This window comes from Entelurus aequoreus, linkage group LG05 (assembly GCF_033978785.1).
Source record: "Entelurus aequoreus isolate RoL-2023_Sb linkage group LG05, RoL_Eaeq_v1.1, whole genome shotgun sequence".
Classification (NCBI taxonomy): domain Eukaryota; kingdom Metazoa; phylum Chordata; class Actinopteri; order Syngnathiformes; family Syngnathidae; genus Entelurus; species Entelurus aequoreus.
Genome location: NC_084735.1, coordinates 46624908 through 46641875, shown reverse-complemented (window position 1 = coordinate 46641875; position 16968 = coordinate 46624908). Strand labels below are relative to the sequence as shown.

At 40.0% G+C, this 16968-nt stretch overlaps 1 protein-coding gene across 2 annotated transcripts in view; it reads left to right on the top strand.

Moving 5' to 3' along the window:
• The first annotated feature begins 804 nt into the window (after positions 1-804).
• LOC133650700 (E3 ubiquitin-protein ligase RNF43) overlaps positions 805-16968 on the top strand; it is a 264292-nt gene continuing 248128 nt past the window's right edge. Inside the window, exons 1-2 of one of the 2 annotated variants that reach the window (XM_062048259.1) lie at positions 805-1693; positions 1793-2040. In XM_062048259.1, coding sequence (XP_061904243.1) covers positions 1834-2040 — 207 coding nt within the window. In that variant the 5' untranslated portion in view covers positions 805-1693; positions 1793-1833. Of the gene's footprint in view, positions 1694-1792; positions 2041-13423; positions 13927-16968 lie in introns of those variants that run through there. The other variant, XM_062048260.1, reaches the window with a different exon arrangement.

The window sequence follows — 16968 nt, the reverse complement described above, 5'->3', positions numbered from 1 at the left end:
CATACACTGTTTCAATATCCATTTATCTGATGATGCAATTGTTGATGCTGATTGTTGATGACTGAAGTGTTGATACCAACCAAACCTAACCCCCCTCTCGTTCCATATCCCACACCCCGGATTGTAAATAACGTAAATAATTCAATGTATATACTCTGATGATTATCTTGTGTGATGACTGTATTATGATGTTAGTATATATTTGATAGTATATATCTGTATCATGAATCAATTTAAGTGGACCCCGACTTAAACAAGTTGAAAAACTTATTCGGGTGTTACCATTTAGTGGTCAATTGTACGTAATATGTACTGAACTGTGCAATCTACTAATACAAGTTTCAATCAATCAATCAAAGTTTTGAGACATCTCCTACAACTACAGGACCAGTATTCTGCTGTTGAAGCGAGACAGTTTTTTTTTTATTTTTTTGTGTAAGGTTCCCCCTTTCGGACATTTTAGCGGAAATACGTTTTCAAAAAATATGCATTTTCTGCCCTTTTCGGCTTTTGTCGGGATACTGGCCCTGTATTTGCAGTGGGATTTCAATGTGTGCAGTTTAATCACTAGAGGGGGCTATTGTTGTGTTTTGTGTTTAATCAACTGGCGTCGCTATACTACACGCCCTCAACGTTGCCTCGTTGCCTTCAGGTCAACTCGGAAAACAGAAACACCTTTTACCCTTTCGCATTTTAAAATCGTGTACTTCAATACGTAGACGACATCTTACGAATGTGTACAGTTTCCAAAACATATGTCAACTTTGCTAGAGAAGGATTGGGTCATTCGCAGTTAAACATTCCTCTCTTTGATTCGACTAACAAAGCTCAGTGAAGGCCTTGAAGGCGGCAGGCCAAATGAGCAGGTAGCGGCTGTAAATGAGAGGGGAGGTGGGTAGTGTATGTAGGACGCTACACTGAAGTTGACTAACTTCACAAGAGGATCACATGGAGTTTGGACCTCTCTCCGGTGTCTGTACCCTGGACTCGTGAATGAATTCGAGCGACCTATCACTACCCCCAGAGGACCGTATCCAGTTTCCAGTTTCTCGTAGCGCCAGCCCAGTCGCCGCAAAGTCGCTTCAATGAGAACCGACTATTGGGAATACCTTGAGTGTGATTCACGTTCACTAACGTCCTCGTTGGAGTTTACGCGGGGATAAAGTCGTGGAATGAAGTCGTAAACATGTTAGTGTTACTTAACCTTTCGGCTGGCGTGTGATCTGCCCGCGCGCTGCGTGTCTTCGCCGCGGCAACCTGCAACGCCGCCTTTGAAGTTCAACTTTTTTCTCTTCCGCGTGTGCGCGCTTGAGTGTGTGTGAGAGTGAGTGTGTGTGAGTGTGTGTGTGTCGGTCCATAAAAAATGTGGCGCCCTCGGGACTTGCAATCACGTAAAGCTGTTTGTCAACTTTCTTGCACGGCGTAAGTCAAGTTTATGATGGTTGCTGTTAGCGCCACTTGTTATTTATAGTAGCATTATTAGCTGGACACACGGGAGCTGCCCATGCGCGCGAGGGACACGTGGATCATATTTTGGTGACTTTTTTGTTTTTTTTGTTTTTTGTTATTCCTTTTGAGTGAATGTGTTTGCATTGGGAATACTTGCTGGGATCATCCGTTGGAGATATCGAACTTCGAATGGAAAGGTCACGCGTAAAAGTTTGGATTGTTACGCTGTAGGAGACGACAACAAGTGGGCAACATTTTAAAAACATTTCTACAAGTGTTTTTTTTTTTTAATTCTCTCCCGCACCCTCCTAACCTTCTGCGGTGCTATTGCCTGCATTTGAAGTCCACCATGTGCGGCCGGGCTCCGCCGCTTCAGCCGAAGCCATGACCGTCTCCCTATGGCGCCTGGCCGGCTTCTTGGCGGCCCTGCAGGTGGTGCTGGGCCAGCCAGGCCTGGAGCCCGAGCGGCCGGGGCACCGAGCACTTATCAAGGTGACACTGCTCAAGCACGACCCGACGGGAAGTCCCATCACTCTGGAAGGGGTGTTTGTGGGGGGGAGCGCCGGTTACGCGGAGGGAAAACTAATGCAGGTAAGACCCCTAAAAACACTTTTAGGCTTACAGTACAATGCATTTGTTTTGGATCAATGCTGCCGCACACATGTTTCTTCACTAGATGCTGTACACCCACATGCCACAGCATTAGGTACACCTGCAGGGCTGTCCAAGGTGATTCCACAGGGGGTAAACAATTGAGAATCACTTTTACTTTTCAACACAAATTCCGAAATTGGCTGATTCTGGTACACCACCGTGAAGCTCATTAACTTTTGAGGGTTCCTATTAGTGTTGTCCCGATACCAATATTTTGGTACCGGTACCGGTACAAAAATGATTTTGTTACTTGTTGGTACTTTTCTAAATAAATGGGAGCACAAAAAATGGCATTATTGGCTTTATTTTAACAAAAATTCTTACGGTACATTAAACACATGCTTCTTCTTGCAAGTTTGTCCTTAAATAAAATAGTGAGCATACAAGACAACTTGTCTTTTAGTAGTCAGTAAACAAACCACGGCTTCTAATTAGTCTGCTGACATATGCAGTTACATATTGCATACTTGCTAACCTTGAGACCTACAAAATCGGGAGATGGGGGGCGAGGTGTGTGTGGGGGGGGGGGTGGTTTGGTGGTAGCGGGGGTGTATATTGTAGCGTCCCGGAAGAGTTAGTGCTGCAAGGGGTTCTGGGTATTTGTTCTGTTGTGTTTATGTTGTGTTACGGTGCGGATGTTCTCCCGAAATGTGTTTGTCATTCTTGTTAGGTGTGGGTTCACAGTGTGGCGCATATTTGTAACAGTGTTAAAGTTGTTTATACGTGCACCCTCGGTGTGACCTGTATGGCTGTTGATCAAGTATGCCTTGCATTCACCTATGTGTGTGTAATAGCCGCATATATTATGTGTCTTGGCCGGCACTCTGTTTGTATGGAGGAAAAGCGGACGTGACGACAGGTTGTAGAGGACGCTAAAGGCAGTGTCTTTAAGGCACGCCCCCTATAATGTTGTCCGGGTGGAAATCGGGAGAAATTCGGGAGAATGGTTGCCCCGGGAGATTTTCAGGACAGGCACTGAAATTCAGGAGTCTCCCGGGAAAATCGGAGATATTTATAAGGAGATATTGTCTCATTTTCCATTGTATTATTTTGCCAACATTATTAAGGACAAGTGGTAGAAAATTAATTATTAATCTACTTGTTCATTAATATCTGCTTATTTGATCTTTTAACATGTTCTGTCTACATTTCTGTTAAGATGTAATAATCATTTATTCTTCTGTTGTTTGGATGCTTTACATTAGTTTTGTATGATACCACAAATTTGGGTACCAAGTCGTTACAGGATCATACATTGGTCATATTCAAAGTCCTCATGTGTCCAGGGACATATTTCCTGAGTTTATAAACATAATATAAATACAAAAAAACCGAAAGAAGATGTTGTGATGCCAAAAAATATTGACGAAATCATGGTAGTATCGTCTAGAAACGCTCCTGTACTTGGTATCACTACAGTGGATGTCAGGTGTAGATCCACCAATGGCGTTTGTTTACATTTTGACCCCGGTGAGCGACAGCATGTAGTAAAACATGTTTAGCTATTCCTCGTCCTGCAGGGATGATATTTGTAAGAAACTTACTTTATTTGTCGCCATGGAGGCGAGGATTAGTGATTTAGAAGAAGCTAAAACACTGTCAACTGCGGATGGACGTTCGTTGTAGTTATCTAGCCGTGTTTTAAAGCACCTCTTCCTATCGTCAGTTTTTAGGCCAAATTGCGTCTGTTGTCCCTTTTCTGTCTACACACTGTGTTTGTTTGTAAGTACTACGTGATTGTGCGCTACCGAACATGATCCTCTGCTCGTAAAACCTGATTGATTGATTGATTGAAACTTTTATTAGTAGATTGCACAGTTCAGTACATATTCTGTAAAATTGACCACTAAATGTTAACACCCGAATTAGTTTTTCAGCTTGTTTAAGTCGGGGTCCACGTAATCAATTCCTGTACTTTTCAGAGGCGGTATCGTACCGAATATGATTCATTAGTATCGCGGTAATATACTAATACCGGTATACCGTACAACCATAGTTCCTATTATGCAAAATCAACATTTCTAACCTGTTGGTACCTGTTTTTGTGTATTTGGGATTTGCATAAGTCCCGAAAATTTGAACTCAAACCATGGAGGCATGGTGTTGATAACAATATTGCCTTTTGCCAAACTTGCTTCAAATAAACCGTTTGGAATTTGTAGGGCTGGGCAATATGGACGAAAAAGTATACCTCGATATATTTTTACTTAAACACGATATTCGATATGTATCTCGATTTATTTTCCAGTGAAAGTATAAATGTAAAGATATTCAGTTTTGAGCGAGATTCACTGAAATTGAAGTGAATGACAACTGTACTGTAAACAGTCAGTGGCACTTTTATTAACCCAGTTAGTCAAGATTAGGGTTGGGTATCGTTTGAAATCGAACGATTCCAATTCCGATTCCGGTTCTTTGTTTCGATTCCGATTCCTGACGATTCTCGGTTCCGATTCTTTTAAGAGGCAGGGTCAAAAAAAAAGTTTAGGATATTTTAAATGAGCTAGCTAACCTACAGTCTTTCTGAATGAAATAGTCTGACATTCTCCATCAATTTTAATTCTATTAACTTTTTATGAACTTTACTATATATTCCTCACTGGGCTATTTTCAACTAGAATATAAATATCAAATCTATTAACTTGAATATAAATATTATAAATTATGAATACATTTTCCCAGGGGTACACTTTTCTCAAGAGAGCTTTATTTTTGAAAACCTCATGAAAACACATTTACACACACAAGTGTATGATGCTGCAGGTACTTAAACATGTTACCGTGCTCCCACTGATGGGCTAACCTGGTGCAGAAAAGCAAATAAACAATAAGTAACAACTTGCAAAACCCAGTCCAGATTAGCAGCAGGTACAGTATAAAATCAGAGACAGTTCTTGTTTAGGAAAATGACCATATCCGCCTTCTCAGGCAGCATGCGTGAGCGTTCTGGACAGATAGTGTCTCCTGCTGTGGAAAATACAAGTTCGCTGGGTGTGGAAGAAGCTTGAACGCATAAATAGGAGAAAGCGCGATCTGACAGCAAAGGATAAGTCTTTTGTTGGTTCCACCGGACCATCACCATGCAGCAGGGTTGTCAGACATAAGTATCGGTGGAACGTCCTGGTACATCTGCAGCTCTCTCTCCACTCGTTTCTTGATGGACATGGAGCTCAGTTATTTCGCGGTTATTTCATTTTTTTTTTGTAAAGTAAAGCCACACTTTCGACCGCCGACGCCCGCTATCCATGCTTGAGCTTGACTGACTCGCTCGGCTATGCTAACACTTCCGGCGGTGGGCGCTTCTTCGTTGGTGTTCAGCGGCTTCTTCTTCCGGTTCGGCGGACATTTTTTATTGATTTTTTTTTTCCGGTCGGCGGACTGGGTATCGAAAATAGGAATCGAAATTTAAACTTTTGAACGATACCGGGAGAATCGGAAGGTTAGTCCCGGTTCCAATCGATACTCGATACTCGATACCCAACCCTAGTCAAGATGGGTATTAACAGCACAGAAAAGAAACTGTTTAAGTAGCACAGATATACATAACATAAATAAAATAGAAAAATATTCTTTCTACGTAAAATAAATAACAGCTGTGCAAATAATAAATTTTTGGCAGCATTTCTCGTGCAACTCGAGAACAGTTTTGATTCGGGCTTACATGGTAAACAACTCAAATTAATGTTTAATCCAGACGCATACATTTGTTCAAATGCGGCCGAGTAGACGCATTGTGGGTTTCCTGGACGTCGGCTACATCGCTAAAAGAGCAATCTAAGGAAGAGTATCCCTCTGCCATCTTCCTCTAGTTTTTTAATATATAAATCGCTCTTCTCTTTTACGACTCTCTTGTCGTCATTTGGAATGTCTGTTGTGATTTCACTTCCTGGTTGCATGACCCACCTTATCTTGCCTCTGATTGGCCTAATCTCAACCAATCGTGACTCTTCATAGTAAACAACCAACTAATCATTGATGTCCTTATACGTGCAAGCACATCTTGGAAGGAGGAAAGGGAGGGGTTTAATAGCCCATGAGAGGGAGTGAGGAGCGGGGGAGAACAAGGAACACAACAAATAAGCGGCGTTTGGTCATTTTAACGTGAAATAAATTATATCGATATTACGATATTTTCTTATTTCATATCTTGTTTAAAAATATATCTATACATCTTACAAACTCGCCCTAACTTGATGTATTTTTCCTTAGTTACTTCAACAGCTATCTCCATATATGGTAGAGCAGTGGTTCTCAAACTGTGGGACGTGTACCACAACACGGCTCTGCCACTTGTAGTATGCGGACTCCATCGAGCGGTACGCCAAGGAATCACTTGATTGAAGTATGGTGTTTTATTTTCCTATATTCAAACACAATGTTACTGTTCAAACTGTGTGTAATGTTATGGTGGCCAAAAATATTAAATATACTTGTTAAATAAAACATCTGACTTGTTTGTAGTGAAAACGTAGGCTTACTGTGCTACTGTATTTTAGAGGGGAACTGCACATTTTTCGCAATTCACAATCATTATGAGAGACAAAAACATGTCTTTTTTTTAAGATCCTAAAGAAAAATAGTTCCTCAGTGTTTGCCGTTACAATAACAATCAATACAGTTTGATTATTATACAGGTTATATTGTTGACGGGTGCATTTTTAAATTGATTTTGCGGCAGAATGAATTGCTACCATTAGCTGCATTGTCAATCATCAAGAACGAGCCGATTTTTACGATGCAAAAAAACCAAAACCTGTTTGTCTTCTTGTCTCTCATTAGGATTGTGAACAATAGGCAAAATTCCCAAAAAACTGCAGTTCCCCTTTAATTATGGTGTTTTTTCTGAGGTGGTACTTGGTGAAAAAAGTTTGAAAACCAATCCCAGCCAAAACATTAAAACAATGTTGAGAAGTTTTTGAATTAGGTCCTGATGTTGAGCAACTCAAACCTAACGTTAGAACAACATGCTTTTTGACAACGTTTAATCAATGTTGGTTTCTGACGTCGATTTGACCATTGAATTTTGGTCACTACCCAACCAATATTCTACAACACAAATGCAAAGTTGACACAACATGCTTTTTGACAACGTTTATTCAATGTCAGGTTGATTTGACCATTGAAATTTGGTAATTTCCCAACCAACAGCGTGGATACAACGTTGGACATCAACGTTGTCTCAATTTACAAATAGAACTATTTTGCAGCGTTGTTTCAAAGTCTGTTTTAAAAGACATGTATGTATAATCAACGTTGTATCAATGTCTTGTGCCTGCTGTGCCTTGGTAAAGGTTTATCTGAAGAGCTTTGTGCGAGTCCACCATTTTTATTCATGTTGTAGTCAATAAGTACCTTATTTTTCGCTGTCCTCATGTTGTGGGGCAGACTGGCTCGTACATGGACATGCTTGCTAAAATATTCTGCCGTTGACATTTCTAAGACAAAGTAGCCCAAAGTTCTAACTTGAATCTGTCAGTAGACTCGATTTCGAAGCTCCTAAAACTACGACATGGCTGACGGGGTTGAGAAAGTCGAAGGGGGCTTGGCGGCAAGAGGGCTTCTGCACGTAAATAAAACGGCTTCATCTTGAAGAGACAGTTAGAAAGTGGCTTGAAGATGGTTTGTAAAACAAAATCTATGCACAATTCGGACCTAAGAACGACCATTACATGTTATGTAGACCACACGGAAGTGTTTTAAATGTAGAAAACAAATCATAATATGACTACTTTAAGAAGCAAAAACCTAAATATATCTCCTGTCACGAGGGATGCAACAATTCTAGATTTTGACTGTAAGATCACAGCTTGTGTAATAATCATGGTTTCACAATTATCACAATTATTATGCATTGATTAAGTTCACCACAAAACATGTAAAAAATCAATGTATAATTTATTACTCTCGGAAATAACAGTAATGGATTAATAACTTTGTAATAACAGTACAAAATGAATATAGACAAAATAGATTATTAATAATAAATAATTATTCATAATAGTATTATTAATACAATGATAATTAACTCAAGTGTTATTGTTTGTCATCCATGTCTATTATTTTTAATTATTATTTTTATGCTTTGTTAAAAGTAACTGGAATGCACATAGATCCCATGGTATAATGCTGTTATTGTACAATGTTATGTTAGTGTTTTACACTTGCTATATTAACTTACAATGTCTATAGTTTATTCAACACAGACAGGAAGAAGCAATCAAAATTAAATGGTCACTGAACGAAGCCTTTGACAGGAGTACCTGTCGCTGTTTGTTTACACTGAACTGACTCAACACTTATCTACTGATTGTGACTCCTTTATATTTAACTCAATTCTTCCTTAGTAAACTTGCCACTAACATAATTTAACTTAGTTATAATGTCTTACCTTTACTTTGGCTGCACCATATTGAATGTTTTAAACCGTAGCCTCAACTTTCTTTTGAGAAGTTTAGCAAACGCCATCGTCTTCAATGTCTCCATGGTCATTTTTCAATTACCCAAAATGTTCCCAAACTGCCAAATTCAGCTTTTTTTTAAAGGTGGGAACAGTGCCTTGTCCTGCTGCCATATATATGCCGTACAAGCGTGTGCACCACTGGTGTTACTTTGTTTTTTTTCCATGCAGGTTATGTTGAAAATAACGTACCAGCATGTCTGTTTATAATAAGTGAGGAGTACACGGTGTAGTGGAGCTTTTGTGAAATAACCGGGACAGCGATGTGGCGACTTGTCCAGGGTGTACCCCGCCTTCCTCCCGATTGTAGCTGAGATAGGCTCCAGCACCCCCCGCGATCCCCAAAAAGGGACAAGCGGTAGACAATGGATGGATGAAATTTTAATCACGGTGATAGTAAACCATGTAAATCATTGCATCCCTACTTGGTAAGAACACACTATTCCTGAGACTGAGGGGAAAAGCAAATCAGTATAATAACTAACATTACAGTGTTTCCCCTACATGTAAGTGATCATGGCGCAGTGCCGTGGCAAAACAAAAGCCGCCACACCTAAAAAATTAGGGTGTTTTACGTGAAAACAAATTAAAGTAATATATTCTATGAATGGATATGTATAGCTTATTATTTACGTTCTATTGACTCGTGATGCACCAACAATTCGGCCACCTCCGATTCGCACTCCAGCCCGAGTTCTAATATGCTAGAGGCCGTTCACTTTGGAGACCTGGTAGAGACAGTAGTGGTTGCTCAAAGATTGCAAGGAAAGCTAAACATCCCCCAAAATATAAAAAAGTGGGCAAACATGTACTTTTAAGTTTTCATGCAAATGTGTACTTTTGTGTTTCCATTTCATTGAATAGTGAGGCATATGTGTCACAATAAAGCAGCAGTAGGGTGAGTAGAAAAAGACTACTTATTCAACCCTGAAAGATTATCAAAATAAATTGCGAAAATCTGAATCTAAATTGGCCCTAGTGGGTGAATGTGAGTGTGAATGTTGTCTGCGATGAAGTGGCGACTTGTCCAGGGTGTACCCCGCCTTCCGCCTGAATGCAGCTGAGATAGGCTCCAGCACCCCACGCGACCCCAAAAGGGACAAGCGGTAGAAAATGGATGGATGGATGGATAAATACATTTTGATCAGATTCAGCTACTTTCGCGACAGCTGACGCAACTTTCTTCTCATTCATTCTCGTAGCGTCACCGTGCATTAAACAATGTTGAAGCCAAGCGTCCATTGACTTCGCCTTCAGAAAATGAGCGTCTCTGGAAGTGAATGAGAAGTGGGCTTGGCGTTGGCTGGCTTGGACGCCGGGCTTCTTGTGCATGATGATTGAGTGATCTGTCTGAGGCTGAATCCCCTTACTTGAAAGACCAGTCGAAGCCACTGGTATACGCCTTTGTTACATTGTACAATGATTGAAAAATAGAGCAAAACTATATAATGTAGGAACAACATTAATGGTATGTTAATTCTAATTACTAACAACACAGACTTGTTTTTAAATACATGCACAACATTTTAGCCTTTTATTAGAAATATTAGAAACCTCTCAGTATAATGCAGTGCAGTTCTACAACAATGCACTGAAAGTATACATTATTATCTAATGGTAGTTTTTTTTTACACTCTTTTTTTTCACCTGCAGAGATGTACCCAATGAAGTGAATGCATGGTGCGTGTTTTGTGTCACTGTGTGCGGTCTGAGATCTGCTATCATCACCGAAGACCGTGCCACCATTAAGTTAGAAGTGACAGCAAATCGAGCAACTTGAATGCTATGCCCCCTCCTTTCTCTGTGTTTGGATTCGTTTGTTGAGTGACAGACATTTTTTATGACCTAGAAAATAATAGTTTGCCATCTTTAATCATATCTGCACTTGCACTCCTCCACCCTGCTATGACCTTGGATCTATCCACAAAAGTCTCACTGCTTGCCACTCAACATGTGATGACAGAGCATCTAAATTCCTTAACAATAGTGATGACACACATGTTATTTGGAATTATTTTCACACATTACAGGAAAACATGGCTTTGCTTGCCAACATTTTTATTGCACCTAAATATTTATGGCATCAAATGCTAATTCAATCATTAATGTGTGGTATAAGACAGTTAAATGACACATTTTAAACTATGCATAGCAATAATTTGAGTTCAAAGCCTGCTCACTCCTTACAAGCAAGTGTACAAACGTGTTTTTATTCAGTTTGCATATTTAGCATTTAGGTGTAGATTAAAGTTGTTTGGGCCATTAAACCCTGCTGTGCCAATTTATTTACCGTCGTCTCCTAAGAAACGGGACCAACAATACGCAGCATTGTAGGATCTTGTCTCTCTTCACACACCAGGTGCTGCAGTTTTTGTGAATGCTGCTCTGATAATGACAATTTATATGCTTTCTTTATGGAGGTAGCTCACCATGAGATAGGCCAAAAAGCAATTTCACCTAAACAATGAACCTGTGTGGGAAAACACCTCTGATCTCACATGGCTGATATCAAACGGGCCCCGGGAATTCAAGCTTTCCTTATTGTTCTTCATAAAAGCTTCACACGGTTTTGAGAATCTGTGGACTGGAACAGAAATGTGCAGAGAGATAATGTAGAAAGATGGTGTGTATGATTCAAACCTGCTGTCACCACCCACAGAGCAGAACTTACATACTGAATGTACGCTAATATGAAGAGCAATTTTATTGCAGTTGGAAAAGCAGTGCTTCTTCTTCGCTAAGTCCAATCATCTTATCCTGTCCAAGTTGAAGAAGGCGTAGTTTTGTGGTGGTGGTGATGTTGAAGCTGCATGATGCTCTTTGTTGAAACTCAGGCTTGTACCAACAAGTCCACAGCAAGGCCTGTGCAGGCTGCTTTACAGTCTCGCTTTATGTTCTTGCCTTCAAGTCGATGGAAGGGGGCATGAAAGCTGGAGAGTAGGCTGAGGTTCATCCAAGTTCTATGGCCTTCACCATCTTTCACTCACCTTACCTTACTTTGGTGTCATAGTAAATCAATCAGCAGTATTTCTTAGTTAGGCCTGGGCGATATGGTCTAAAAATAAAATCTCTGACTTTTTCACCAAAAAATGGATTTCCTATTTTTTTCAGATTTTTGTCCCTACTTTTTAAAGAACCTATTGAATACAATGACAGCGATAATTCAAAACAAGTTTTTCTTTTATTTGATCAAAAACTAGTAGTTTGAAATAATACTGCATACACTGCATCTTACTCTCAGCAAATTATAATTTTAATAATGTTGTTCTTTTTAGACAATACATAAATGTGTACTTTTTATGGAATAATTCTCAAATAACTAAATTAAGAGATTCCTCTGAGATATTTTTCTGTCTTGAATGTAATACTTCTGTTAACAAAAATGTAGCAATGCACATTGCATGCAAATAAATAATAATCTTCAACATTGAGATAAATAACGTAAAAACTTAAAACTTTTGTCTTGAATAAAATAATTATGTAAATAAAAAATAGTATTGTAAATTGAATTCAAATAAATAATTAAGTAAAACATTGAGAAGGCTATATAATAGTTTCAGAGAATGGATAAACGCAGGCTTTTTCATTCACACATCTTGATGGTGTGCAGAGCGACTGCTTTAGTCATTGCTCTGTGCATTGGTGGTGATAACGTCCAACAGCTTTTCTTTGCAGCGGCCTCTGGGAAGCCTCTTTGACTAGCGAGGCTCTGATGTTGTTGAAAGCCAGCAGTCAGTCCACTCAAATTGACAAATGTTGTGGATGACTGACAAGAAGATTTACTCCCTTCATTTAATTCTGTTTTTGAACCAACCTGAGAGTGATGCACATTATAAGGTTGTCCCAATACCAATATTTTGGTCCGAGTGCCTGTACCAAAATGTATTTACATACTTTTCCATAATTTTCAAAGTAAAGAGGACCACAACTAAACTTCATGATTGGCTTTATTTTAAAGAAAATCTTATGATACAATAAACATACTTTGCCTTTTGCAACTAAATAATACAACTAAATAATAATTTGGTCATTAAATATAAACATACTAGACAACTTCTCTTTTAGTCATAAGTAAACAAACTAAGGCTCTTAATTTGGCAGCTGACATATACAGTACATACAGTAACATATTTTGTCATTTCTCTGGCTCTGTACCGAGGATGTCGTTGTGGCTTGTACAGCCCTTTGAGACACTTGTGATTTAGGGCTATATAAATAAACATTTATTGATTGATTGATTGATTGTTTTAACATGTTCTATCTACACTTCTGTTAAATGTAATAACCATTTATTCTTATTTTTTTTATATTTTACATTAGTTTTGAGTGATATTACATATTTAGCTATGAATCCAATACCGTGTAGGTACAGGGTCATACTTTGGTCATTGTTCAGTTTTTTCCGTATTGGCCCTCTGAATAGGGGTCGTCACTCAGCGTGAAAGGAATTACTCGCTTTGCATTTTTTGCTTGTTTTATTTAGTAGCAGCAGCAGCAGTAGTAGCAGTAGCAGCATTAGCAGCATTAGCAGGTAATAACCTACAAGAAAACATGAACATAAAACAATGTATCTATCTTGAATCATCAAAACATGAACATAACAAAACAATGTATCTATCTTGAATCATCATAATGTAAATAATAGACAGGAATTCATCAACTGAACCATAATGTTGTCAACCATGATATGACATATTATCAATCACTGTGATTTTATCCTAACTTATTAATTTTAGCATTACATTTTACTATCACCATTAATTTATGTCATATAATGTTTTAAATGTAATCAGAATTATTTATAATGTCACCATAATGTCATGGACAAACATACTAAAAAGACATAAAACAACGGCACTCTGTTTGAGGCACACATTAAACATATGAGCAGAACTACACAAAAGAACTACAAATCCCATCAGCCAAACCAGGAAGTAAAGTGCCGGTGCCGGTATTTTTAACTCAAACCTTCGAACTCTCAAACGCAGCCGGACACACGCAACGTGACAACAATATAATCCAACAGATTTCAATCCGCACATTACTTTTAATTTTGCCAACGTTGTTTAAAAACTAAACAGTGAGTGTTTGCGCTGGTTGTGACGCAGCAAGTCAGCCGCACAACAAGCGCTGCGGACATAGCAGACATACAGCAAACAGAAAAGCAAGGAAGCGGGCAAGCATGGAATTTAAGCAATAATTCAGCTGATCTAACAAAGAAAAGCGGATATAACAAAATGAGCTTACCAGTGGGGTATGCTGGTGACGAAGCACGCTGTTTTTTTCAAACGAAACAATGACGCCATTTTTAAAGCTACGTACATGGTCACCTGTCAGTGGTAGCCCCGCCCATCTTAAAGTCCCAGGTAAGTCCGCCATAAATACATATACACATAACAAATACACATAATAAATCCAACAGTCATAATTAAAGTCCTCCTGTATCCAGAGACATATATCAAGGGTTTATAAACAATTAAAAAAAGACAAATGTTGTGATAATAAAAAATATCAATGTAATCATTGTCGTATCGACTATATATGGCTCTTTTACTTGGTATCATTACAGTCAATGTCTGTGTAAACCCACCAATGGCATTTGTTTACATTGAGGAGTGCTAACTTTCTGTTAGCGGTTAGCTATTGTATTCTCTTACAGTGTGTAGTAAAGCCTGTTTAGCTATTCCTTTTCCTGCAGGGATGATACTTGTAAGAAACATAGTTTTATTTGTCACCATTGCGGCGGGGATTAGTGGTTTAGAAGTAGCTAAAACACTACCGATTGCGGATAGATGTTAGCCGCTAGCTAGTTAACGGCTAACAAGAGCAAAGAGCTAAGCATTTTGCTTCAGTGTTTATAGCTTCAACATCATTGATTGTTTATAAGCCAAAATGCATCCAGTCTCCCTTTTCTATCTCCACACTGTTTCTGCTTGTAAGTGCTCCGTGCGTGTGCGTTACATAGTATGTGCATCTGCTCGTTTTACCAGCAATGTCACGACATGACGACGGCATGCCGTCATGTCTGGGAAAAAATACCGGTATTTTTCAGAAGCAGTATAGTACTGTTTTTAATTCATTAGTACTTTGGTACTTTATTAGTACCGTTACACTGCACAACCCTGGCACATAGTGAATCCTCTTGTACCCTGTTTGAAAGCGATAGGGGAAGAAAAAAAACACACCAACAGAACACATGTTGATGCCGGCAAACCTATCGAGTTCCATCCATCCATTTTCTACCGCTTGTCCCTAATAGGGTTGCGGGGGAAGCTTAATTGTTAGATTAATTGCCGGGTTTCTCCTTAAAGGGCAAGTGCACTATTTTGGAATTTTGCCTATCATTCACCATCCTTATATAAGACAAGAACACATACGTGTTTCTTATTTTTATGTACCGGTTTTCTAAATACTAAATACATGTGATCAAAAGTCCGCTTAATATGGGTGTTGCTCAATTCTGCCTATAAAGCCCTTAAAATAACATCCAAACACCTCCCTTAAGGATTTATATACATGCTGTAAGTATATATGTAATATAGTAACAGACACATTCATAATAACATTTAATATTTATGAATTTTGATCATTTTAGGAATACGCCGCGCTTTAATTTTACACTATGACGTTCTCTTTTTTTCACCACTGATTAAAACTTACTGCAGACTTCATAAGAGCCAACAAATATAATACAATATCACTTACCGTACACTACTGTCAGTAGAATGCCGAATCTTGTTATATTCTTGTTTAGATGAAGAATGACGTCATTGTGACTACGCCCCTAACCACGCCCCCACCTCCACAGGTATCTTGGAAATCTAGGGGAAACCCTGAATTGATTTATTGATCTTCACGCCCTGGCCTAGTCGAAGCCAGTTATTGTTGTCTTCCTTACAGACTGTTCGCAAGATGTCTTCTTCAGAAAGGCGTAAAGAAGTTCCGCACCACAGACGCCTTCTTTGTTTACACTGTGCGCTCTGGTGATTTTAGGGGCAGTTTAGAACCTCTTTTGAGGTAGGAGCGCTTCATTTGTTCACCCGAACCAACCTTCGGCACAGAATGGGTAATCTCACCTAATTGGAGCGTTTTTATTTTTTATCGATTATCGTAGCAAATGTAACTAACTGTGGCGTAGCGATTGCATTTCATTTTGTGTCTGTGTTTGTCAAAATATTGAGGACAGAGATCTGCATACCCTAGCTGCCACTATACTACAGTGACATCATAAAAAGTTACATGTATGGGTGCTATAATAGACACGTTGAGCACATTTTTCCACTTTGCCATCATTGGTACAGTTCTATAGCAAAGCACGGTGTAGTGAAATAGATAAATGCTTTATGTTAATGCAATGAGTATCACAGTTGTTAAGGCGTTTTTAATGTATTTTGAAAAACTGACTTCAAAGTTGTTGAGTTGTTCTTTTCGAGGTTCCTCAAAAATTGCACGCTTGATGTTATCTTCAATAGTTTTTAGCTAAAAGTTGCTGTCTACAAATTGTATTGTCTTATTTGCCCTGTGCAGCACTTTGGTCAACCTTTGTGGTTTTGAATGTGCTAGAATAGTAAAGTTTGCCTGTCGGGTGGGGGTCGGCGCCTCAGGCTACTGCATCCGGACTGCGTGTCTGGAGCTCCTGGGTCCCACCGTCCATCCCTTCCGGGTGCCCGTCTTGGTTGGGGCCTGCTGGGTCTGGTCCCTGCGTCTACTGTGGTAGCTTGGTGCTGCAGGGTATTCCGAGGTGCTGCGAGTCGGCCAGTTGTTGGGGTAGCGACCTTGTGTGTCAGCATGTCTGTGATCTTCTTTTAATTCTTTTTTTTTTTTTTTTTTTTTTTTTTTTTAATAAATAGATTTAATTATTTATTTATTCTTTTTGAAAAAAAAAATATTTTATTAGTATTATTATTATTATTGTTATGTATTTATTTATTTTATTTATTTATTCCCCTACCTCAGGGGGGGGGACTCGGCGGGGCGGTTGCTGGTTGTTCCATCTCCATCGTTGGGGTCCCTGCGGGTGGGGTGGGTGGTTCCTGTGGCCCCGTGCTGGGTGGTCCTGTGGCGGCCGGCTTAGGTGGGGTGGCCGTGGGCTGGCCTCGCCGCGCTCTCCGGGGGTGGGGGGGGGGCTCGTGGGGGCCCTGTTGCCGGTGGGGCGGGGGAGGTCTTCCCGTCCGGTTGCGGGGGTCTCCGGGCCCCTCGGGCGGGGCGTCCCGCCTTTCTGTCCGTGTGGGGTGTGGTCTCTCGCTGGCTTGGGGTCTGGCTGCCCCCTGCTTTTCTCGTGCCTTGTCCTCTGCCGGGTGCGTCTGTCTGCGGCCTGCTGCTGGCCCTTGTGGGCGGCGCGGTGGGCCAGGCTCTGGGGTTCCTGTCGCTGTCCGGCTTGGCTGCGTGGGGGCGGTGGCCCCTGGTTC